General features: G+C 38.7%; 1 protein-coding gene across 3 annotated transcripts in view; it reads right to left on the bottom strand.

The window, feature by feature from the left end:
• Positions 1 to 16,517: 16,517 nt before the first annotated feature.
• Positions 16,518 to 26,617, bottom strand: part of CPLANE1 (ciliogenesis and planar polarity effector complex subunit 1) — a 202,807-nt gene continuing 192,707 nt past the window's right edge. For all 3 annotated transcript variants that reach the window (XM_057495732.1, XM_057495735.1, XM_057495738.1), the window contains 4 exons: positions 25,492 to 25,619; positions 21,751 to 21,840; positions 17,417 to 17,592; positions 16,518 to 17,021 (listed from right to left, as the gene is read on the bottom strand). In XM_057495732.1, the coding sequence (XP_057351715.1) occupies positions 16,854 to 17,021; positions 17,417 to 17,592; positions 21,751 to 21,840; positions 25,492 to 25,619 (562 nt within the window). In that variant the 3' untranslated portion in view covers positions 16,518 to 16,853. The remainder of the gene's footprint in view (positions 17,022 to 17,416; positions 17,593 to 21,750; positions 21,841 to 25,491; positions 25,620 to 26,617) is intronic.

Raw genomic sequence — 26,617 nt, 5'->3', positions numbered from 1 at the left:
TTCTGGTTTGTAATCCTTTTTCTTAAATTTATTGTAGGTTTGAGAGACAGTCTCTCTTCCAAACTCCTATGTATTGATTCTGGAGCCTGCCTAACTAGAACAGAGGTACCATTACAGAGATAATGAAATAAGGAGGTAGGTCCAGTTTTAAAAGATGGTGGTAAACATTTAATCCTTTGAATCTTAGTTGGCAAATTCCAAGCAGGCAACTGGACATGAAGAACTAAAGTAAGGAAACAAGTTTAAAAAGGTAACAGGATGCCCTGTGACTGTTGCCTCTGTTAGGAATTTTGTGTTACCTACTCCTTGAAATAGGTAAACTACAGGCTGTGAATACTTTGATTATATAATTTGTAGACGTTGCAGTTTCTTTTGAGTGGAATCCTACCTCTATCTTTGTGACTTGCAGTCTTGAATCTCAGTCACTTAGAACCGTAGAAATTATTTTGTGTTACACTGTCAAATAGTAGTCTTTATCCTTGACTTTAGTCTTTTCCCTGCTAAGAAATGGCAGTGTAAGTTTGTCTTGATCATAACTTACCTAGAATTGTATTTAAGCCTTAACCTTGTTAGATCCTAGAAAAAAGAAGGGGAAAAATAGTTATAATCTAAGTTTATCATAAAGCCCTAATCAATAATGTCTACATTCCATAGTCTTTAAAATACTTATGGAATCATACAATATGAAGGATCTGAGATGCAATTAATGTTTTAATTTAATCCAGATGTTTTTAGCCACTTTGGAATTCATGAACCTCTTTGAAATTCAAATAAAAGCCATGAAATTTCTCCTTAGAAAACTAAACAAATTCATGCCCCAGAATTGTGTATACAATTTCAAAGGATTGATCAGCAACCCCAACCTAGTTCCATGTATGACTTGCCTTGGAAATCTACCGACTGTAGTTTTAAGAGATCCTATCTAATTCAAGCCATTTTTTTTTTCTAAATGAAGTATCATTGATAAACAACCTTATGCTGGCTTCAAGTATACAACCCAATGGTGCAAGTTGCCCATATTATTAAATCCTCACTCCCACTAGAGCAGTTACTATCTGTCAACATAGGGAGATGTTACAGAATCATTGGTTGTATTTTCCATGCTGTACTACTGTCCCCATGACCAGTTTAGGATTGAGAATTTTTGTGACCCTTTTTCTCCCTCACCCTCCCCATCCCTACTCATCCCCCATCAAATCTCTTTTTTAAGAAGGCAAAATTGAGGTTCAAAGAGGTGAATTGATGGCTACAATAATAATAATAAGCTGCATACCTAACAGTACCAATGCCAGGAATGAGCCAAGAGCAACCCTTGGGGCTCTTATCTCCCAGATCTGTTGCTCTTTGTATGAAGATTTCATCTGGAAAGTCCTTATTCAGTCACCTGTTAGAAACTTACGGACTACATGTAGCTTTTTTATACCTTTTCAAAAGATCCACTTAACATTCTCAATTTGAGATACCTACCATTCTGTTAGATAAATGGAGAAGGTAAATGCAATTTATGTGTTCTGTTTTTATTTTAAGTGTCCTCTAATTACCTGGCTTGATGTAGAAAACTAAAACTTAGATTGGTGAAAGAGTATTGCCTTTGAAGTCAAGATGTAGTCCAAAGCCCTGTATTTCTGAAATAAATGTAATATGAGTTTGGTAAATAAAATAACATAGCATGTTATGTGGGAGCTTCTTTAAAGAGATCTGTAGTCATTTTTGTGCATATTTGGATCATTAGAATATTTGACTAGGTAGAGTGATGGGGAATGGAATTTGAAAAGTGGACAGCACAGTGTGTGGAGGAAACAGGCTGTGGCTAATATAATATCAGAAAATGAAGCTCATAGAAAGTAAGAGTTAATTATACACTTTTAAGGATTTAAGTTTTAATGTGTAGGCAGTGGGAGGACTTTAAGTGAGGGATTAATGGAAACCCACTTTGCTGTGTAGAGGATAAATTTGATGGTGTCAGGAAGAGGACACGAATGCAGTAGTTGCAGAGATGATGACAGTCTGAACTAGGATGATGATAGTAGGGATAAAGAGAAGACTGGAGAGATTGCAGATATATTTAGGTAATAAAAATTACAGGACTTAACAGTTGACTGAATGAAATGAAGACAGAGGCATCAAGGATAGCTAGTAGGTTTCTCTAGGTGACTAGGTTCCATTTTAAATATGTTAAAGGTGAGTACCTGTGGATGTCAGGTAATATCCAGAAGATGGGAACATACACCAGCATGACACTTACAGAGGGAACTTTGGGCTCAGGCTGCATTTGAGATTCATCACCATGTAAGAGCCAAAAAATAACAAAAGACCTTGGAGACTATCAGCATTTAAGGTGGGTGCAGCAGGAGGAAAAAGTTTGTAGAGGAGATGAGAAATCATTAGAGGAGTATATGGTAGTATGGTAAGAGTCCAGAAACTGAGGGATTAGTCAAGAAGGAGGTAGAGAGCAGCATGTGAAATGGAGCAGTGAGGTGGAGACTGAAAAGAATTGATCCTGCCATTCAGGATGTGATGTAACCTTTATGAAGGGTAGTTTCAGAGGGGATGAAAGCAAAGCCAACTTACAGTTGATTTGAGGAATGAATGAGAATCTTGTGGAGAACGCGGCAGGACAGGAAAAGAGACAAGTCCTGAAACGCTGAGTAGTGAAACTGGAGAGAAGCAGCTAATCAAGGGCGTTTCTAGCCACATTCAAGAGTTTGGAAGGGCTTTAAACAGGGTATAATATACCCAGGGTGTGGTTCAGAAAGATCACTCACTGGCTACAATGTGGAGAATGGTGATGCTTCCAAACGGCACAATTGTTTTTACTCCAGTAGTGCCCAGCTGCCCAACGAAGGTCAGTGAGCCAGGATTGGGGGTTTTGGGGGCTATCGTTGAAGAGCTAGATTGAGAGAAAATTATAGGATCAAGGTTCAGAGATCTGCAAAAAGTGTAAGAGCAAGTGTAGTGGGAGTAGCAGAAGTGGAATAATGGGATGGCAAAGTCAGAGGAAGAATGTGTGAGATTTTTAGGTAGAATGGTTCTGGAATTAAAGTGCAGAGTGTGACTGTAGAAATGAATTAGTAAAGTGAGGAGTGAAGTTTGTCACTGGAGAGAGAGATCAAGGTCATAGGGTACATTCTGCACTCTTTTCCTGAGCTTACAATGTTAGATTTTTCTTTCCTTTAATATTAACAGTTTAACTCAGCAACCACTTGGTATTGACTCTGGTTCTTCTCTGTTTAAGTTTTTGCAAGTTCAGTCATTTGACAAGAATTTGCTGAGTGCCTACTATGAGCAATGACCTGTGCCAGACCCACTGGCAGTAAGCCTGTGTGCTAGTGGGAGAGACAGGAAAGAAACCGAAGTACACAGGTGCACACCTAACTAGATTACAGTGGAAATGAGCGCTTGAAAGGAAAAGGAACAGAAGCTGTGAATGCATGTAGCACTTAAGTAGTCTGGAAGGCTGGGGGATGTCAAAAAGGCTTCCTTTCCAAGTAAAATTAATCCTCAGATAAAACCTGATATATAATACATATAACATACCAAAATGTTGGTTGAACTATTGAGAAATGGAAAATAATTTTTTTAAAATTTTCCCAGCAATTAATAAATTAGACAAATGACAGTTGAGTTCTGAAGTCTGAGGGGAAAAATAGATAGAGGAGATGCAAAGATAATCCCAAATTGATGACACAGCATATACAGAGGCCCTGAAGAAACAAGCATATTGCCTTCAGGAGCTTCATAGTTCGGGTGAATGGCAGAGAACAAATCAGAGTAGAATGATGATGCCGATTAAATTAATGGGCCAAATCCTGCTTTTGTAGACCATGCTAAGGATATTCTGTGACCAACAGGGGGCCATTAAAGAAATTAAGATGTGTAGGAGAAGAATAGGGACTTGAATTTGTGGAATCAAATTTGCAGTTTTAAAAGATCACTGGCTACAATTCGACCATGACTGGAGGGGGCCTTAATGTCCATGGGAAAGATGATAACAGGCTGGAGTGGTGGTAGTACAAGAAGAGGAGTGGCCTCCTTTGTAGGACTGATGATGTCTGTCAAGTGGGTCACATAGATTTAGTTGGCTAGTATTTAAATTTTAATAAGGAGAGATGAGGTGTGAATTTCCTTATAAGATCTAGTGAGTGAGACAGGTTTTCCTGGGTTGGTATCCACATGGACAACAGCATGATTTGTTCACCTGGAGGATGGCCTATGAGGAATAACTTATTTAAACTGAGGAAAGGAATCAAAAGATTTGGCTGGGTCAATTTCTGCCTAGCTTAAAGGCATTAAAAATTAATTGAATCTTTAAAATCCTGCCTTATTAACAATTCAGTGTAATTTAAAAATAAAAATTTTATTAAAAATAAAAATTTTAACAGGTCAGGCTTTTAGTGCAATAATAGTTTCCAAATTTTAATATTTAACTTTTCTAATTAAGTTTAAAAAATAATCCCTTGTTCACAGAGGCAACCTCTTCAAACGCTTTTAGTGCTTTCTTCAGGTAGGTATACCTATATTTCTAAAGATACACTGTGTATATAATTGCTCATTCGAGACCTTATGTATTAAATTATATTATGATCTGTTGACTTTTTTTTTTAATAATAGATAAGGACTTGGCTCTTATACACTTCCCCTCTCCTCCCAATATGGGTATCACTATATTTAATGAGCAATTATGTTTACAAAACTGTAAATACTGTTCAATCAGAGCCAACATTTACTGTATGATGAATATGTTTCTTTTGTATACTCTTGTGTTTCCTTTGGTGAAATTGTTTTGACTTCACATAATTTCAACATAGAAATTTTTCATTTTTCAGAGTGCTTTCACATCATTCATTTGTTTGAGTTACTGCCACCACCCAATTCCTCCATCAAGAAACTAAGAGGATTTGGATTAAAGATGGCAGCATGAGAGGAGAGACAGAAGCTTCCTCCTAAAACCGTATACAATTAGAAAATACAGTTGGTAAAACTAATCCTGAAAGAGCAACAGGAAAGAGGACAGCACCAGACAGCACACACCTGGAGAAAAGAGCAGACCTCACGGAACAGGATAACGTACCAAAGCTGTGGCCTGGCGGGACCCAAGCCCTTCCCCCACCCCAGCTCACCAGCAGGAGGAAGAGAAACTGAGCAGGGAGGGAATGGAAGCCTGGGATTGCTGAATACCTAGCTCCAGAGATCTGCGCTGGGAGCACAAACCTACATTTCACGGTGCTTTCATGATACATGTGTGATTACAGGGTTGGAAAGCTAATACAGGCAGAATTCCTGGAGAGACTGAGACTCCAGTCGCTGTGGAAAGCAGGGATCCATATCCAGCTGCTCTTGGACAAAAGCTTATACCTGTGAGCTCAGCCCACTGGTTCAGGCAGTGGAGACAGGCACAGCAGCCGGGAAGCAGGAAATAGCTCTTTCCTTCCTCCAGGCACCAATACCACTCCCCTGCTCCTGACATTGCTTCAGGGGCTGAGCAGCTCCAGAATACAGCTACTGGACACTGGAGGGCGCCACATACAAATATGAAATGCCAAAGGAATCTGGTCCAGAGTAAAATTAATATAACACCAGAGAAAGATTTAACTGACATAGACCTTATGACTTCCTGAAAGGGAGTTCAAAATAAAAATCATCAACATGCTAATGGAGGTACGGAAAGATATCCCAGAACTAAGAAATGAATTCTGGTCGAAGATCCAATCATTGAAGAGCACGATGGAAGGGACTAAAAGCAGGTTGGATACAGTGGAGGAGACGATAAATGAAATAAAAACTAGAGAAGAAGAATACAAAGAAGCTAAGGCACAGAGAGAAAAAAGGATCTCTAAGAATGAAAGAATATTAAGAGAACTATATGACCAATCCACACGGAACAATATTCACATTAGAAGGATACCAGAAGAAGAGAGAGAGAAATGGATAGAAAGTGTCATTGAGGAGGTAGTTGCTGAAAACTTCCCAATCTGGGGAAGGAGATAGTCTCTCAGGCCATGGAGATCCACAGATCTCCCAACACCAAGACATATAGTAATAAAATTGGCAAAGATCAAGGATAAGGACAGACTATTAAAAGCAGCCAGAGAGAGAAATAAGATCACAAACAAAGGAAAGCCCATCAGGCTAACATCAGATTTCTCAGCAGAAACCTTACAGGCCAGAAGGGAGTGGCATGATGTATTCACTGCAATGAAGCAGAAGGGCCTGGAACCAAGATTACTTTATCTGGCAAGATTATCATTTAAATTTGAAGGAGGGATTAAACAATTTTCACATAAGCAAAAGCTGAGAGAATTTACCTCCCACAAACCATCTGTAAAGTCTATTTTGGAGGGACTGCTATAGATGGAAGTGTTCCTAAGGTTGAAAAGCTGTCACCAGAGGTAATAAAACCACAGTAAAGAAAGTAGAACAGCTAATTACTAAGCAAATGCAAAATTAAATTAACTATTGCCAAAGCCAATCAAGGGATAGACAAAGAATACAGAATATGATACCTAATATATAAAGAAAGGAGGAGGAAGAAAAATGAGGAGAAAAAGAAAAGAACCTTTAGATCGTGTTTGTAACAGCATATTAATTGAGTTAAGTTCGACTCATAGATAATAAGGAAATTAACCTTGAACCTTTGGTAACCACAAATCTAAAACCTGCAATGGGAATAAGTACATACCTATCGATAATCAGCCTAAATGTAAATGGATTGAATGCACCAATCAAAAGACATTGAGACACTGAATGGATAAAAAAACAAGACCCATCTATATGCTGTCTACAAGAGACTCACTTTAAACCCAAAGACATACACAGACTAAAAGTGAAGGGATGGAAAAAGACATTTCATGCAACAGAGAAAAAAGCAGGAGTAGCAGTACTTGTATCAGACAAAATACACTTCAAAACACAGAAAGGAACAAGAGACAAGGAAGGGCATTACGTAATGATAAAGGGGTCAATCCAACAAGAAGATATAAACATTATAAATATCTATGCTCCCAACACAGGAGCACCTACATATGTGAAACAAATACTAATAGAACTAAAAGGGGAAATAGAATGCAATGCATTCATTCTAGGAGACTTCAACACTCCACTCACTCTGAAGGATAGATCAACCAGACAGGAGATAACTAAGGAGACAGAGGCACTGAACAACACAATAGAACAGATGGACCTAACAGATATCTACAGAACTCTACACCCAAAAGCAACAGAATACACATCCTTCTCAAGTGCACATGGAACACTTTCAAGACTAGATCATATACTAGGCCACAAAAAGAGCCTCAGTAAATTCAAAAATATTGAAATTGTACCAACCAGTTTCTCAGATCACAAAGCTATGAAAGTAGAAATAAATCACACAAATAAAATGAAAAATCCCACAAACACATGGAGGCTTCACAACATGCTCCTATATAACCAATGGATCAGTGACCAAATAAAAACAGACATCAAGCAATATATGGAGACAAATGACAGCAATAATTCAACACCCCAAAATCTGTGGGACACAGCCAAGGCTGTGCTAAGAGGAAAGTATACTGCAATACAGGCCTACCTCAAGAAAGAAGAACAATCTCATATTAGCAGTCTAAACTCACAATTAATGAAACTAGAAAAAGAACAACAAATGACACCCAAAGTCAGTAGAAAGAGGAACATAATAAAAATTAGAGCAGAAATAAATAAAATTCAGAAGAATAAAACAACAGAAAGAATCAATGAAAGCAAGAGCTGGTTCTTCAAGAAAATAAACAAAATAGATAAACCCCTAGCCAGACTTATCAAGAAAAAAAGAGAGCCTACACACATAAGCAGAATCAGAAATGAGAAAGGAAAAATCACTATGGACACCACAGAAATACAAGGAATTATTAGAGAATATTATGAAAAATTATATGCAAACAAACTGGATAACCTAGAAGACATGGACAACTTTCTAGAAAAATACAACCTTCCAAGGCTGACACAGGAAGAAACAGAAAACCTGAACAGACCAATTACCAGCAACGAAATTGAATTGGTAAACAAAAACCTACCTAAGAACAAGCCCCTGGACCAGATGGCTTCACCGCTGAATTTTATCAAACATTTAGTGAAGAACTAATACCCATTCTCCTTAAAGTTTTCCAAAAAATAGAAGAGGAGGGAATACATCCAAACTCATTCTATGAGGCCAGCATCACTCTAATACCAAAACCAGGCAAAGACACCACAAAAAAAGAAAATTACAGACCAATATCCCTCATGAACATAGATGCAAAAATACTCAACAAAACATTAGCAAACCGAATTCAAAAATATATCAAAAAGATCATCCATCATGATCAAGTTGGATTTATGCAAGGATGGTACAACATTCGAAAATCCATCAACATCATCTAGCACATCAACAAAAATAAGGACAAAAACCACATAATCATCTCCATAGATGCTGAAAAAGCATTTGACAAAATTCAACATCCATTCATGATAAAAACTCTCAACAAAATGGGTATAGAGGGCAAGTACCTCAACATAATAAAGGCCATATATGACAAACCCACAGCCAACATTATACTTAACAGTGAGAAGCTGAAAGCTTTTCCTTTAAGATCGGGAAAAAGACAAGGATCCCACTCTCCCCACGTATTCAACATAGTACTGGAGGTCCTAGCCACGGCAATCAGACAACACGAAGAAATAAAAGGCATCCAGATTGGCAAGGAAGAAGTTAAACTGTCCCTGTTTGCAGATGACATGATATTGTACATAAAAAACCCTAAAGAATCCACTCCAAAACTACTAGATCTAATATCTGAATTCAGCAAAGTAGCAGGATACAAAATTAATACAGAGAAATCAGGAAAACAATTCCATTCACAATTGCATCAAAAAGAATAAAATACTGAGGAATAAATCTAACCAAGGAAGTGCAAGACCTATACTCTGAAAACTACAAGACACTCATGAGAGAAATTAAAGAAGATACCAATAAATGGAAACACATCCCATGCTCATAGATAGGAAGATTAATATTGTCAAAATGGCCATCCTGCCTAAAGCAATCTATAGATTCAATGCAGTTCCTATCAAAATACTAACAGCATTCTTCAACGAACTAGAAAAAATCGTCCTAAACTTCATATGGAACCACAGAAGACCTCAAATAGCCAAAGCAATCCTGACAAGGAAGAATAAAGCAAGGGGAATTATGCTCCCCAACTTCAAGCTCTACTACAAAGCCACAGTAATCAAGATAATTTGGTACTGGCACAAGGACAGACCCATAGACCAATGGAACAGACTATAGAGAGCCCAGATATAAGCCCAAGTGTATATGGTCAATTAATACACTATAAAGGAGCCATGGACATACAATGGGGAGACGACAGCCTCTTCAACAGCTGGTGTTGGCAAAACTGGACAGCTACATGCAAGAGAATGAAACTGGATTATTGTTTAACGCCATACAGAAAAGTAAACTCGAAATGGATCAAAGACCTGAATGTAAGTCATGAAACCATAAAACTCTTAGAAGACAACATAGGCAAACATCTCCTGAATATAAGCATGAGCAACTTCTTCCTGAACCCGTCTCCTCGAGAAAGGGAAACAAAAGCAAAAATGAAGTCATGGGACTACATCAAACTAAAAAGTTTTTGTACAGCAAAGGACATCATCAACAAAACAAAAAGGCATCCTACAGTATGGGAGAATATATTTGTAAATGACATATCCGACAAGGGGTTAACATCCAAAATATATAAAGAACTTACACACCTCAACCATCCAAAAAGCAAATAACCCAATTAACAAATGGGCAGAAGATATGAAGAGACAGTTCTCCAAAGAAGAAATTCAGATGGTCAACAGACACATGAGAAGATGCTCCACATCACTAATCACCAGGGAAATGCAAATTAAAACCACAATGAGATATCACCTAACACCAGTAAGGATGGCCAGCATCGAAAAGACTAAGAACCACAAATGCTGGCGAGGATGCAGAAAAAGGGGAACCCTCCTACACTGCTGGTAGGAATGTAAGCTAGTTCAACCATTGTGAAAAGCAGTATGGAGGTTCCACAAAAAACTAAAAATAGAAATACCATTTGACCCCAGAATCCCACTCCTTGGAATATACCCAAAGAATACAACTTCTCAGATTCAAAAAGACAAATGCACCCCTATGTTCATTGCAGCACTTTTTACAAAAGCCAAGATATGGAAGCAACCTAAATGTCCATCTGCAGATGAATAGATAAAGAAGAGGTGGTACATATATACAATGGAATACTATTCAGCCTTAAGAAAGAAACAAATCCTACCATTTGCAACAACATGGATGGAGCTGGAGGACATTATGCTCAGTGAAATAAGCCAAGCAGAGAAAGACAAATGCCACATGATTTCCCTCATTTGTGGAGTATAACAATGAAGCAGAACTGAAGGAACAAAATGGCAGCAGACTCACAGACTCCAAGAATGAACTAGTGGTTACCAAAGGGGAGGGGTGTGGGAGGGCGGGAGAAGGAGACTGAGGGGTATTATGTTTAGTACACATGGTGTGGGGAGAACAGTGTATCACAGAGAAGGGACACAGTAGATCTCTGGCAACTTGCTGCACTGATGGACAGTGACTGTATGGGTGGCAACTTGATAATATGGGTAAATGTAGTAACCACATTTTTTCATGTGAAACCTTCATAAGAGTGTGTATCAATCATACCTTAATAAAAAATATGAAAAAAAAACTAAGAAACTCCTTCTGGGAGTTGTCCTTTCCTTTGCGCCAATCTGGAGTGATTCTCCAGAACTGTTGCAGAGGTGTTGTACCAGACTTTTCCTGCCCTTCTGGTTGGACCCCGAGCCTGTGTCTGGAACCCATGCCTTGCTCCTTTTTACTTTAACATGTTCGGTTTGCTTGAATATATCCTGCTGCAGTTTCCTAAGATTGGACGCATAGGGACACACTTTTTGAATCAGTAAGTATCTGAAAGTGTCTTTATTCTCACTTCATGATTGATAGCTGGGTCTAGAATTTGATATTGAAAATTTGCTTTAACTGGGCTGTGCAGTTGCTGCTAAGAGGGCTGCCACCATAGTGATATGTTCCTTTTATATGAACTGTGTTCTCTCTTTCTAGAAGCTTTTAGGATGCAAATTCCAATATGATGTCCTTTAATGAATCTCTTTGTAAAATTCATTTTGGAAGGAATGTATATATAGTCTTTTAATCTTTTGATCTGTGTCCTTAGCATTAGAGAATTTTCTTTGATAAATTTCTCCACTTTAGTTTCTTTATTCTCTCTCTAATTGCTGTTAGTTAGACATTATTCTTCCTGAACTGATCTTCTCCATTATTTTTCAGGCCCCCCCCTTTTTTTTTTTATCTTTTGACTCGGTTTTTGAATTTTCAAATTTATCTTGTCTCTTCTACTGAATTTAATTTCAGCTGTATTTTAAATTTGAAAGGGTTTCTTATTCTCTGCCCCTCTCTTACAGAACTTGTTCTTATTTGATGAATGAAACATCTCATGTCTGTCATATTAACAAGTAGAATTCACAGTTGGCATTTGGAGAACAGAACTCAACTCACTGCCAGTGCTTCAGTGTGTTCAGGTTTAAGAAGGCTGGTGTGGGTAGAATTGCAATATTTCCAGACTCTATCCCCTGGCTTTAGTTCATCTGCATATCAACAGGTGTTTCTAAGGGGTGGAAAGTTGTCCATCTCCAAATCAGTGGGTAATTACCTGGGCTACCAAGGGCTTATTTGAATCTGAGAGGCTGGGGAGAGGATTTTCTTATTTCTGCCACAGCAGGACAGAGAGACACACACAGGATGGCTTTTTGTAAGCAGTAAATGGGTTTTAAACTTTATTTCTCTCTTTGACCGATTTCGGTTTCAGCTAGGTATTTTGCCCTGGGATTTTTCTCTCCCAGGATTTACAGCTGGTAAATCACATTTGTTGTTCCTTTGAGTGAATTGTAAACTGTTCTAGAATTTTAAACTTGAGTCAGACAGATGGAGATAAATTTAACTGCTTTATTGTCAGTAGAGCCAGAATAGGAAACATATTATAACCTGGACCTACACCCGCAATCAAGGTTGCAGCCATGTGCCCCATATCTAGACTCTGAGATTCCTCTGCCAGAAGGAGGATTCTACAAGGCAAATACTTAATCTCCTTAGCCTACTGTAGGAGAAATTGCTGCTCCTCTGTCATCAAGCACCAAAAGGATGGACAGAGAGAATGAAGTCACACGTATTCTTGGTTTTTAATAAATGTATTGCACTTATTTTTAAAATGGAATCAACTTATGTTGAACTCTTGCCACTCACAAATCATAAGTACAGATCCTCTTTATTAACAGAAATAATTGCATTGAAATATGAGAATAGGGTTTCTTTCCTCTGTCAATTTTAGTTTAAAAAATTTTTCTTCAATTTTCTGTGTGTTCTGTTTCCTCTATTATTTGCCCTTTTAATTTGGTTTCCTTAATGGCACAGGGCCATAGTTGGGATGCTGAACACACGTGGTCAGGGTGTAGAGCAGTGCGTAAAGGAGAGTGGAGCTCCGGAGGCCTCTGCCAGTGTGACTTCCACACAGGTATCAAGTGCATCTATCTTCCTTTCTCCTGTTGCCTCAGCAAAGTCCGAGGTTTGATTTCTTACAGAAAAGCTAAGCAGGACACAAAGCATGGTACGGAGTAACTGTTTGAATTATTGAGAAATGGAAAATGCTATAAGCAATAATGGCTTGTCATTATTTCATCAAACACTGAGTATATACCATATGCTAGAATCTGTGGGTGCTGAAGAGAAAGGCAGGCTCAAGTCAGTACCCATGTCCATAGATGTAATTTCTTGGCAGAAGCTTTGTGTTTGAGCTTCCTTTGTTGACAGATTCTAACTCAACCAGAATAGAGTAGGACACTCAGATGTGGCTCTGGTTTAGTGATACACTATAGTAAACGCTGTGTAACTCATTTTCTAACACAAATGTGAGATTGTCTTGAGAAATTAGGGAGCCCTTTTGTTTGGAAGTACTCCCAAGCATGGTAAGTGCTTAAAATCCACATAGGGAAACTGCTTCTTTTAATCCATGTCATCAGGGTATGAAGTCCAGACACTTTCTTCCAAGTAAAATGGTCCGAAATACACTCATGTGGATGCTCGTGTTCAGAAACACTAAAGCAAAACAGTCATATTGCAGTTTCTGAAGACTATGAGAACATATCCAAACTAGAGGCTGGGCTATGATTATCTGTCTTCTAGTGAACATCTGCCCTCCCCCATTCCTCATTCTCAGGCTTGGTGTATGAATGTTAAAGTTCACTGAGACTATAGGGAAGACTTCTACTTCCAGCTATGATGGAGTAACTGGCACCTGACTAACCTGCCTGTCTTAACCATAAAACTGGACAAAATATGTGAGGCAACTGCTCATAGACATTGGACAGCTGCACACAGATGGCAGTACCTGAGAGAAGGGCAGCACATGAGGTGAGTCTCCTGAATGCCTGGTTCTCTGTGTAGGGTTACTGTCCTGACTCCAGCACAATGAGCTAGAGCCCAAACATGCCACAGTGGTCCCACCGAGCTGAGGAGCCCGAGATCAGAGCTCAGGGTGGCAACAATAGCTGGAATCTGCAGTAGAGCAAGAGAAAAGGAAGCTCAACAGAGAGGATCCCAGAGGTCTGTGTGGTGTTTCCTGTAAGTCCTTGGATAAGAGCTGAGTTGCTTGTATTCAGTGCAAGACTCCATATACTTTACCAGACTGCAGCTACAACAAGGTTAAGCAGCCCTGGAGGAAGCCTGGGGAGAGGTCTGGCCAGCACCTCATTAACACTGCAGGCATCTAGGTCAGACATCGTAAAGGCCCATCTTAGAGGGAAAGACCTTGCCTTACAATAAGGGCTACCAAAAAAAAAAGAAAAATGAGGATAAAATACAGTTCAGCCAATGAAACCTGAAAGAATTCATTGCCAGAAGAGATTAACTGCACTATAAGAAATGCTAATCTTCAGGCTGAAGAGAAATACTAGATAGAATTTGAATCTACAGGAAGAAATGAAAAAGCCCTGGAAATAATAGTCTCCCTAAGAGATAGTCAGAAATGGGTAGAAAAAATTGAATGATACTACTATAATGCCACAATAATCAAGACGATTTGGCACTGACACAAGAACAGACCCATAGATTAATGGAATAGAATAGAGTCAAGATGTAAACCAACACATATATGGCCAATTAATATATGATAAAGGAGCCATGAACATATAATGGGGAAATGACAGTCTCTTCAACAACTGGTATTGGCAAAACTGGACAGCTACATGTAAGACAATGAAACTGGATTAATGTCTAACTCCATACAAAAAAGTAAACTCGAAACTCTGGTTGAGTTAGAATCTGTCAACAAAGGAATGACCTGAATGTAAGTCATGAAACCATAAAACTCTTGGAAGACAACACAGGCAAAACTCTTGAATATAAACATGAGCAACTTCTTCATGAACACATCTCCTCAGGCAAGGGAAACAAAAGCAAAAATGAACAAGTGGGACTACATCAAACTAAAAAGCCTCTGTACAGCAAAGGACACTATCAGTCAAACAAAAAGGCATCCTATGGTATGGGAGAATATATTCATAAATGACATACCTGATAAGGGGTTGACATCCAAAATATACAAAGAGCTCACGCACCTCAACAAACAAAAAGCAAATAATCCAGTTAAAAAATGGGCAGAGAATCTGAACAGACACTTCTCCAAAGAAGAAATTCAGATGGCCAACAGATACATGAAAAGATTCTCCATATTGCTAATTATCAGGGAAATGCAAATTAAAACCACAGTGAGATATCACCTCACACCAGTTAGGATGGCCAGTTTTGAAAAGAAAAAGTACAACAAATGCTGCCAAGGATGCGGAGAAAGGCAAAAGAACTCTCCTACACTGCTGGTGGGAATGTAAGCTAGTTCAACCATTGTATAAAGCAGTATGGAGGTTCCTCAAAAAACTAAAAACAAATACCATTTGACCCTGGAATTCCACTCCTAGGAATTTACCCAAAGAAAGCAAGGTTCCTGATTTGAAAAGACATGTGCACCCCTATGTTTATTGCATCACTGTTTACAATTGCCAAGATACAGAAGCAACTTGTGTCCATCAGTAGATGAATGGATAAAGAAGATGTGGTACATATATACAATGGAATATCATTCAGCCATAAGAAGAAAACAAATCCTACCATTTGCAACATAGATGGAGCTGGAGGATATTATGCTCAGTGAAATAAGCCAAGCGGAGAAAGACAAATACCAAATGATTTCACTCATGTGTGGAGTATAACAATGAGGCAAAACTGAAGGAACAAAACAACAGCAGACTCACAGACTCCAAGAAGGGACTAGCGGTTACCAAAGGAAAGAGGTGGGGGAGAGTGGGTGGGGAGGGTGAAGGGGATGAAGGGGCATTATGATCAGCACACATAATGTAGGGGGGTCACAGGGAAGGCAGTATAGCACAGAAGACAAGTAGTGACTCTATAGCATCTTACTACACTGATGGACAGTGACTGCAATGAGGTGTATGGGGAACTTGATAATATGGGTGAATGTAGGAACCACAAATATTGCTCATGTGAAACCTTCATAAGATTATATATAAATGATACCTTAATTTAAAAAAAAGAACTTATACTGCTGCAAAGCCAGTTTACTTGTGAAATGGTGAGATGAGATACTGAGTGTAAAGTGGTAAGGTATTGACTGTTAAATAACACTGTTAGCCCCAAAGCAGCAGTTCTCAAACTTTTTGTTCTCCTTATACTCATAAAAATTATTGAGGACCCTAAAGAGCTGCTGTTTGTTTATGTGGGTATCTCTCTCAATATTTATCATGTTAGAAATTAAAACAGAAAAATGGCACTGTTTTAGTTTTACAAATCTCTTTAATGTTTGGCTTAACAGAAGACAGCTGAATCCTCCTCATACCTGCTTCCGTATTCAACTTGTTGCATTATGTTCTGATTGAGGACTACATGAAAAAATTGGTCTCACACACAGGTGTGTAGTTGGAAAAGGAGGAGTATTTCATAGCCTTTTCAGAAATTGACAAGTGGGTGGTTTTTAATTTGTTCTCATAAACGTATTGACAAAAATTACGACATTGTTTGGGTTGTAGTACCAGAAACTACCCAGGTCTCTACACTGTGGTGCTTATAGAGTTAACACGAGCCTTTTGGAGTCAGGACTCATATTCCTTTTCTTTCCCACCCAAAACGTCCATCCTTGTTTCTTCCTCCAGGCTATGGGACAGAGGACAGACTTCGCCTATGTGAAACTTGGCTTATTTTGAAGTTCAGGATTGATGGGAGGAGGTTGGTTCCCTTTAATTCCTAGGCCAAGCCCTGCACAGTTGATGATATGTTTTAAAATGAAATCCACTATTGAGTGTTTCAAGTGATACTAAGAATTTCTTCCAAGTTGTTTCTCAAAACTCAGGAGTTAGTAAAGGAGGAGACAAGATAAAAGATTTTTATTGAAAATAGTTTAAATATTTTGCAAACCTGGCTTGAAAGTTACTTTTCATTTCTTCATTTAAAAAATTATGCCTAAAGGTAAGTCAAATGCAAAAACATTATCTATAAACAACCCTTTCCCAATGAAGGCATAATTACTGAAAAATGTTTATTTTTCCTCTTGAAATGGCCAATCCAGGTAAACTATGGCTGCAGGTGGTAAATTCATATCCACTTCCTTCATTGTCTCTCTCCCTTAAACACACAAATATTTCAGAACTACATCACTGAGGTGCTGGCCTTTGCCCGGAAACAGAATGGTATCTGGGTTTTACAGGTCTAGGGCCCAGTGCACAGACAGGCTCCTGTCCTCCACGCTGGCCACCATGTCTTCAATGGCAGTCCAGTCAAGCTTGCTGAGGATGCTGCCGGTGCTCTCAGACATGCTGGCCGTGCCATGTCCCCCAAAAGGCTCTAGCTCTTCACTTGGTGACAAGTCCTATCAAAATAAGAAACATATAATTTGCAATCCCAGCCTAAGAAAAAATAATGGAGCATGAACTAAGCCTTCCAAAGATTCCAGAGTTGCTCATTTACCCACTGGTAAAGGAAATATGAAGGGAATCAGGGCTGTACTTCATCTGACACAACTAGGTACTGGCACCAGATCCGAAGAATGGACAGAATGGATTTTTATACCTGTAGTACAATTATCTGTTCTTACAAAGTCAAGGAAAATTCTGAAAGGTAAGTGCTGAAGTACAAATCAAAGGTGGTGATGCTTTGAATCATTACTTCAAACTGACCTAACAGTTTCTCTAAATCCCACAAGAAGCAACAAATTAAAAAACTGAAGAACACAGAGAATCACTAGGCAAACTGCACAATGCATACTTGTAGAAGGGAACTGTGGTTCTCATGAAGACCCTTTCGGCTGGCTGACGGCAGCACCCAGGGACTTCCCGCAGTCTCCTCACTCTCGTGGTCCATGCACACCTGCGTGGTCTCAGGGGCACACACAGCATGGCCACAGCTCTTCGCAGGCTGTAGACCACAACACGGAGTATAGCCTTTCAAGAGAAGAGAACAAAGCATACACTGGGATGCATTCCTTGATAAATCTGTTCATTTATATTCACTTTTATCATCAAATCCAAGACAGTCACTTTTAAACCTAATATTGGAATCATTAAGTCTGGATATGGTTTGTTTAATAAGAGTTCTAACAATTCCTGTCAGTGTGAGAGAAGGAAATTGAATCCTGGCAACATCCTTATTTTAAAAGTAATGGTAACCTCTAGGACAGGAGAGGCCACAGACATAATAGCACTATGGAAAAGTTCCAAATTCAAACTTGGGTGAACTCCGAGAGTGGGGCCTTTCTTGTCTCTTATGGAAAAAAAACTTTCATCCCAGCTAGTGCCAGAGGCAGCTAAGCAAATCCATCAACCAACAGTGCTTCTCTGAACAAGGCCTTAAGGGAGCAGCCCCATGTGACACAATGTTCCAAAGGTGGTGTTATAGCCTGGTCTGTCTCTCACCAAGGCTGCTGAAAGAAACACCCAGGACATAGGGTCTGATGGGAGGTAAACACTGATGCCACCAATCAGTGACTCCCTGGAGAAGAGGGAACAGAGTGATGAAGCCTTGTGCCACCTGGCCTTATAGCTCTACGATTCCATGTGCTAAGAGCTACAGATACCTCCAAGAAACCACCCCCAAAACAGTAACAGCACACATTTTGTCACCTCCTATGGGCTAAGCACTTTACCTGCATACATGTCCAAAACCAAACCCATTCCCCCCCCCCCCAAAATCTTCCCCATCCCAGAAATGCTCAGGTTCAAGTCCAACTGTCCTTTATCCTTTTCTTTCTTACACATCCTATAACTGGTCCATCAGCAAGTCTTAATTTGGTCTGCCTTCAAAATTTATTCCAAATCTAAAACTTTCCCCTATTCTATTGTTATAACCCTAGTCCAAGCAATAGCTCTGTGCTTATCTGCCTTCTTATTTTTTGAAAACACGACTTAGATTCTCTCTCCTTAATTCCCTCCAGTGGAGTCCCACCAGATCCCGAATACAGGCCGAGCTCCTTGCCGGGGCCTGTCTCCCAAACCACATCTCTGGCCACTTTCCCTTATACCAAGCTTGTTCCTGTATCAGAACTTTCAACTTTGCTCTTCTCTCTGCCTGGAACTGTTCTCCTTTAGCTTTTACTTTTCATCAGGATCTTCACTCTAATAACACCTTCTCAAAGAGACCCTCAGTAAGAAGGAGCTCCATGGATGGTTGCTGAATGAATACTCTTTTTGAAAATCCTATGGGGAAAGTGTTACTAATCCCATTTTGTAAATGAGAAAAGTAAGGCCTTGAGAGGTTATGTAATTTGCCGAAGATGATGGAGATGATCTATGCTCAGAACCTGAGAAAATATATAGTATTAACTTTCTATTCTCTGGGGAGAAGGGAGAATAGTACTCAGAGGGCCCTTTAGGATACTCTTCATATTTTAAAGCGAGAAATGGGTCTATCTATCTGGATCCCCAAGGCAGCAACTTTCCAATAGCTTGCTTCCTAAATTACTGCCAAAGGAGGAAGGGTTGTGGTAACACAGGGCTTGGGATTTTTCTTTTGCTGCCGCATGGGGCTGAGGGAAAAGGAGACTGACACCACTGTGTAGCACCTGTGATTGCCACTTTAGCCTCCAATGGGAGTTCTATGCTCTACTGAAAAAGGCTTGACTTTTTCTCTGCTATTTAAAGACATCACTGAGTATTTTGGGATGAGACTAAAAGTTCCATGTTAATTATTTCAGTAAATATTACTAAGGAAAATACGAAAGAAAAAATATTTATGAATGGACAATAGGAATTCATATGTGAACAAACACTGTGGTGAAAAAGAAAATAGCCAGCAAAACACAGAAAGAGTTGAGACTGCAGGATAAAAAAAGAGAAACTAACAGATGATTAAGCAGTATTATAAACACAGGGATAGGCTGTCTCTCCAAAGTCGATGGAGACAAACAAATGGAGGCAGGGTGCTGAAGTTGTTCCTTCAAGCATTAAGGACACAGAGATTAGCAGAGGCTGTGACCACCAGCTAATCCCACCTCCATCTCTGTTACAATTTACTTGGTATCTTGACTTTGACACTCTTGTTTTGTCAAATGAAATAATTATTGCCATCTAGAAAGAAGGACAAAATCATCACCAAGTCACTGAAATTTAAGGCTAACAATCCTGCATTTTAGAATGAACCTTTACCTATGGGGTATCTATAAACCTTGAGAAGTTATCACTGGCTTTCTCTCATCTTGCTTTAATGAGGGATAGCTTTGTGATTTCCTTTCCTTCAGACCAGAGTGCATGTTTCTAGGACTTATTTGGGATAAAAATATAATATGAAACAAATTCTGTGAAACCAAGCACATGCAAAGCTTTTCAAGGTACAGGTGTTCCTGCTCCTAGTGTAGATGATGAAAGCTTTCTAAGGGAAAAAGTAAGTGGTACGTCAAGAAGAAACCTCACAGTGGAAGTGAGGCTGGGAAATGCATCGGCTTCCCTCAAAGGAGAACTCTGTCTCCACAGGGCAGTGAACACCGCCACTCAGTCGCTGTGTAACATAGTGCCAAACAGTATCTGTAGAGTCTAGCTTAAGGGATCTGAAACTGAACAGTAAAACTGAATCTATTACCTCTGCTCCCCAAAAAAACCCTGTTCCTCTTCTTGCCCTGTGTCAATTACTGGGCCACAGTCTAGACATATACCCAAGTTAGAAACTTGAAAGTCCTACTCAATTTCTTCCTTTTGAGGCACAGCTGCCATTAGACAATGAAAGAAAGTCTTACTTGCCTTTCTATGGGCAAGGCCTCATGCTAGATCATAACTCACTGAAAGAACACAAAACCCTGGGTATGCGGAGCTTTTATAAATAATATAATGCAAATATTCATAATCTCTATCTTTAGGGGCAACATTCAACATTGTATTTGGAGGCATTTTATCTGTTAAGCTAAGCATTGCTAGATATTTGCTTATAAAAGAATAAAGAGCTTTGGGGTACTCTAAACTAGAAAAGAAAACATTTTACAGAAGACTGAGAGGCTTTGAAAGAAAAAACTAGTTAGATTATAAAATTAAAAGCACAGGAAATGATGCTTCTAGGACTCGAATTAATTGTAGTAACTAGAGGCATGGGTTTTAGTGCATACAATGAGCAGTATGGGGGGAAAAAAATAAGTATAATTTCTAGAAAAATACAGCCCTCTACAATAAAATCTGACAGATAAGCTACACAGCAGATTAGACACAGCTGAAGAGAGATGTGGGTAAACTGAAACATAAATCTGCAAAGGACACAGCAGTGGAGAAAGAGGCCTAACAGAAATAGAGTATATTTCTCATCATTTTTATAGCGTATGTTTTTTCATCATTATCCCTACCAAATTTAGTTCTTTTCTGTAAATTGGGATAATGCCACAGACCTGCTGGCTTAAATATGACATCATGCATATAAAGGTATTAACAGAATGCTTGGCATCAAGTAAGTTATCTATATAACTGTTAGCCATCATTTTTACTGTTCTAAGGGGATCTGAGCAGGCCACTGAACTTCTCTAAGCCTCAATTTCCTCAGCTATAAGATAGGGATTTTAGTTGCCTTATTTACCCAGGGTTGTTCTAGAGAGGTTATAGGAGAATGAATGTGAAAGTATTTTTGTAATTGTAAAGAGTAACATGGGGTAAGGGATGTGCTAGGGGTAGACATTAGGAATTAAGATCCTTAGGTTCAGTTTCTCTCTCTAGTCAATCAGAGCACAGCTAATTTGGGTAAGTATTCAAAGATGGGGCAAAATTGGGCCTCAAATCCCCAAACTTATATGGGTCTGTGCTCCGGGACTCCCATCACAGCCCCTTACTGTGCTCTTGTTTTTATGTTTAGCACTGTGCTCCTAGACCCATAATAAACATTCTCACTATTACAGTCTGTATTTTGCAGGTGAGAAAATTGAAACTTATACAAACAGGTTAGGAATTTGCCTGAAATTGCAGAGTAAGTGGTGAATTAGGATTCCAAACAAGCTGACTCCACAGACTCCTTGAACCACTGCACTACACAGTCACACCCTTCATTCTGAAATCTGTATTTGAAATTTCTAAGAGTGATTTATGATTGTTAAAAACTTAGTATTAAGTCCAAGAACCTTCTCCTCCATCCCTTACCTTTTGGGAAGATAATCGGAGATGGCACTGCCTCTTTTACGGCCATTTTTGCTCCACAAGCTTTTTTCTGTTTGGTAAAAGTGGCTATTCCTGTAAAGACAGGCAAAGTTCTTTAACCTTCCGTACACATGCATGATTATTCACACACCATATTGTAAGTGCTTGGAAGATAGAAACCTTCTGATTAGTAGGGGTCCAATAAATGTGCTTGATTTGAACCAAGAAAGTAAAACTCAAGTGCAGATGAAGAAAAGGAAAACTACTTTGAACCTGGTGTCCTCATAGCACAGCTGTGGTCTTTTTTCAAATAGCAATGTACCTTGATACATCTCTGGCAACTGGAAAAGCCAGGCACATAAGCCTATTAGCAGTAAACACCTCAACAGAATGCCAAGTTACATTTTATCAAGAGAATGATTAACTAAAACTTCTTAAATTCCAGGATTAATAGCAGGCATTTACTGTTTATGTTATACAAAATGTTCACAAATATCTTCAGAAAAACCCTTCATTTATAAATGCACTGCAGTGAATTTTAAACTCTTGAAGGATCCTTCCACATCTGTGCAATAACTGAACTTGCCCCCTCTGGTCTCAGGTTACCTATCCTATCAACTAGGAAGGGCCTGGAATCAGTCATGCCTGGATTTCCCTTCCATTGCCCCCAAATACTGGGGGACTCAAAGCCTTGAATGTAGCCAGGGGAAATGGTTCAGTTGGGGATGTGGTAGAGGCCACACTAGTCACCATCTAGACAGTCAGAAAGATCAGCATGTTTCAGAAGCACCCCCAGGTGCCTCTCTTATCTTTTTCTTACAGGTCTGGAGAAACTAAGTAACAGGTTAATTAGCTTAATTAACTAGGCATATGGTGTTATTTTCTGACAGTATAAATACTGCAATACTGGTCTATTAATATTCTTGGACAATAAGTAGTTTATAAATAAATAGGCAAAAGAGCTAAATACCCTTTTTTTTCATTTATCCAATTATTCAGTTATTTAATTTGTTCAATGTGAGGGGTAATACAAATGAAGAAGAAAGTGTTTCTACCTTCAGAAAATTTAGACTAGCATGGGACATAACATTTTATAAGTAACTACAACATAAGACCTGTTGCAGTAGAGCCTTGAGGGGCATAAACATGTGATTGAGGGTTCAAAGGACAAAAAAAAAATTACTTTTTTTTTATTTTTTTAGTTATTTTATCTCTAATATTCACAATCACCATGCAAGTTAATATTGGCCCAAAATGAAAATATGGACGTTAAAATTCATTGTTTCAGGTTAGAAGAACTAAAAAATTAAGACTAAAAGTCTTCCAATACACAGAGGTGAGGCATTCAAGGTAGAAGGGAGAACTTCAATGAAGGCATGGGAGCACAGAAGCGTGGCGTGTGGTCGGAAAACAAGTCGGCACGCAACACAGATTATATGGACTATATGGGAAGACCAGGCTTACGGAGGCAGAAGGGGAGGACACCTGGAGGACCAGGGAGAGGGTCTGGACTTGTCAGCCTGGGGTAGGGGTCCCTGAGAGGCACCTCATCAAGCATAGCCCAGCAAGGGCAGGTAAGGGGACCAAGGGAGGGCTACAGCCTCAGCCCAGTCAAGCACAAGGTAGCAATACAGGCCTGACATTTGGGCAGGTCCAAGAGAAAGACATATTTTGATATAATCCAAGACTTTTTCATCTGATCATCAGAAGCCATCATTCAAGTTTAAAATCCTCGCCAATTTTGGATATTTCTGTAATTTTGGCAAATGTATCAAGTGTAAAACAAAATTTTAAGAAAACATAGCTACTATTGTGAATTTAATTTAATATAGCAGTATTTTCTTACTGTAATTTGTCAATCAAAAGCAAGAGTTAACCAAACTACAAAGTTTTATCAAAAGGATTGGAATTTATGGAATTTTCAATTTTCTAAATTGAGGCAATATGATGTGTGGGTTTAAAGTATGTAGGCTCTAGACCCAAACTGGGCTTAAACCCCGGCTCCGGCACTTCTAGCCATCGGAGGCAATCATTTCAACTTCCTCTGCCTTGGTTTTCTCATCCTTAAAATGGGAACATAATAGTACCTTTCTCACAGGGTTATAATTAAAGAGCTTAAATAGAACCTGGCACATTGTTATTATACACTTTTAGCTATATACACATATATAACATGTTAGCTATGATTATACATTTTTAATGTGTGATCATTTTATAAATAAGTATATTTTACATTAGAAACCAAAACCCCAAAAAGGCAAAATTTACTAGAGCAAGGTGAGCAATAAATATCTTCAAATGTGGAAAAGGATGTTCAAAGAGTAGAAAACATATTTCAATCTGAGCCTCTTCACATTTCTCCTATGTGTGATCTAGCCATCCTGAAATCTATCAGAACTTGATTTGAAAAAATGCCTACATCTTTAGCCAGACACACAAAAGAAATAGATTCCCAAATAAGTTATATCTAACTTATTGACTGTTCAAATTCTATTACAAAAAGACCATTAGTTTAAAAAGATTCCTAGGGACTTTTTTTTTTATTAAGGTGTTATTGATATACACTCTTATGAAGGTTTCACATGAAAAAACAATGTGGTTACTACATTCACCCATGTTATCATGACCTCCATGCCCCATTGCAGTCACTGTCCATCAGTGTAGTAAGATGCCACAGGGTCACTATTTGCCTTCTCTGCACTACACTGTCTTCCCCATGATCCCCCACACCAGTGTGTCAATCATCACACTCCTCAATCCCCTTCTCTCTCCCTCCCTACCCCACCCCTCCCCTTTGGTAACCATTAGTCCCCGTCTTGGAGTCTGTGATTCTGCTGTGTTTTATTCCTTCAGTTTTGCTTTGTTGTTATACTCCACAAATGAGGGAAATCATCTGGTACTTGTCTTTTTCTGCCTAGCTTATTTCACTGAGCATATTATCCTCCAACTCCAACAATGTTGTTGCAAATTGTAGGATGTTTCTTTCTTAGGGCTGAATAATATTCCATTGCGTATATGTACCACATCTTCTCTATCCATCCATCTACTGATGGACACTTAGGTTGCTTCCATATCTTAGCTATTATAAATAGTGCTGCAATAAACATAGGGGTGCATATGTCTTTTTGAATCTGAGAAATTTTATTCTTTGGGTAAATTCCTAGGAGTGGAATTCCCGGGTCAAATGGTATTTCTATTTTTTGTTTTTTGAGGAACCTCCATATTGCTTTCCACAATGGTTGAACTAGCTTACATTCCCACCAGCAGTGTAGGAGGGTTCCCCTTTCTCTACATCCTCACCAACATTTGTTGTTCTTTGTCTTTTGGATGTTGGCCATCCTAACTGGTGTGAGACGTTATCTCACTGTGGTTTTTATTTGCATTTCCCTAATAATTAGTGATGTGGAGCATCTTTTCATGTGCCTGTTGGACATCTGAATTTCTTCTTTGGAGAATTGTCTGTTCATATCCTCCGCCCTTTTTTTAATCAGGTTATTTGCTTTTTGGGTGTTGAGGCATGTGAGTTCTTTATATATTTTGGATGTTAACCCCTCCTAGGGTCTTCTTAATTCATAGCAATAGAACAAAATCCCCACAGCTAAGTCTTTAGTAATCCCTTACATTCTGTTGGAATGAGAATTGCTTTTCACCAAGATTTATAGCTTTTACTAATGAAAACACAACTTTGGAGACAAGAAGAAATAGGACCAAAGGACACAAGATAAAAAAGGTTTTAAGACTTACCATGTGGCCACAAAGGGCCTTGAGGATGCCCGAAAGGTTTCCCCTTTGGGGTATGACTTGGTGTGCATATACATTTGACTTTTCCAGGTTGATTTATTGGAAAATTGTGATGACCACGCCGATTCTCTCTTAAGTAGAAATTACATAACTGTTATATTCCTAGAATCTCACATAAGTGATACAGCACAGTATTTGAAAAAACGCAACACTAGCTCAGATTAGCACATTCACTTGACATTGCTATTCTGACCTTAGTGTACTTTCAGTGCACAGCTAACAAATTATTCTTCCAATCTTATCCCTCAAATTTGATTTGTATTTTTCAAAGAAATTGTTTTTGGTTATCTCTTTATCCATCTTAAATCTCAATGTACCTGGCCATTATTTATGTATTAAATACCCTTCTTTAGTATAGAAAAGAGTCAGGGGTTATGTTGAGTACATGCCAAATTACAAACACACAAGTAATCTAACTATGCTGGGTTATGTTGGATAGCATTTCCTCTAGGCTTTAAAGTTATGTGATTATGTTTATAATCCTAACCATTTATTTTGACTAATGTAATTTTTAACAACACTATACTGACAATTCATGTTCACCTAATGAATCACCAACAATATAACTTTGTGTGTTTGTTTGCCATATATAAGAAGCTTTACACTTGGGCATTTTTCTTTAGCATTCTGTATGTAATTCCTGCCTAATGAATTCATATACAAACCTATGGCACATCATTAATTTAGGAAGAAATATGTAACAGTATCTACAATTGAATCAGCAATAACTGGGCAGGGTGGAAGACAGAGAAGAAGTGGTGAACTGCTGGGCACTGTTTCTCAAAGAATGGAGCCAAATGGAGAACTGAGAGAGCACTTACAAGGCAGTTTACAGAAGAAAACATTAACAAAACCTACAGAAGAAAAAAACAGGATTGAACAGATATCAAAACTGTATTAAATATACTTAAGTGCTTTGCTATATCTTAATTGAAGATTTAATGCCATTTTAGTCTTTTTCCTTGGTAGTTCTATAAATGTATAAAGACCTCAAAATTATGGGGCATTCTTTTTCTTCGCTTTATTATCAATTCTGAGCAGGAAAGATGGAAATACAATTGAACTTTAG

This window comes from Manis pentadactyla, chromosome 2 (genome assembly GCF_030020395.1).
Source record: "Manis pentadactyla isolate mManPen7 chromosome 2, mManPen7.hap1, whole genome shotgun sequence".
Taxonomy (NCBI): domain Eukaryota; kingdom Metazoa; phylum Chordata; class Mammalia; order Pholidota; family Manidae; genus Manis; species Manis pentadactyla.
This window is presented reverse-complemented; position numbering and strand designations above follow the sequence as displayed.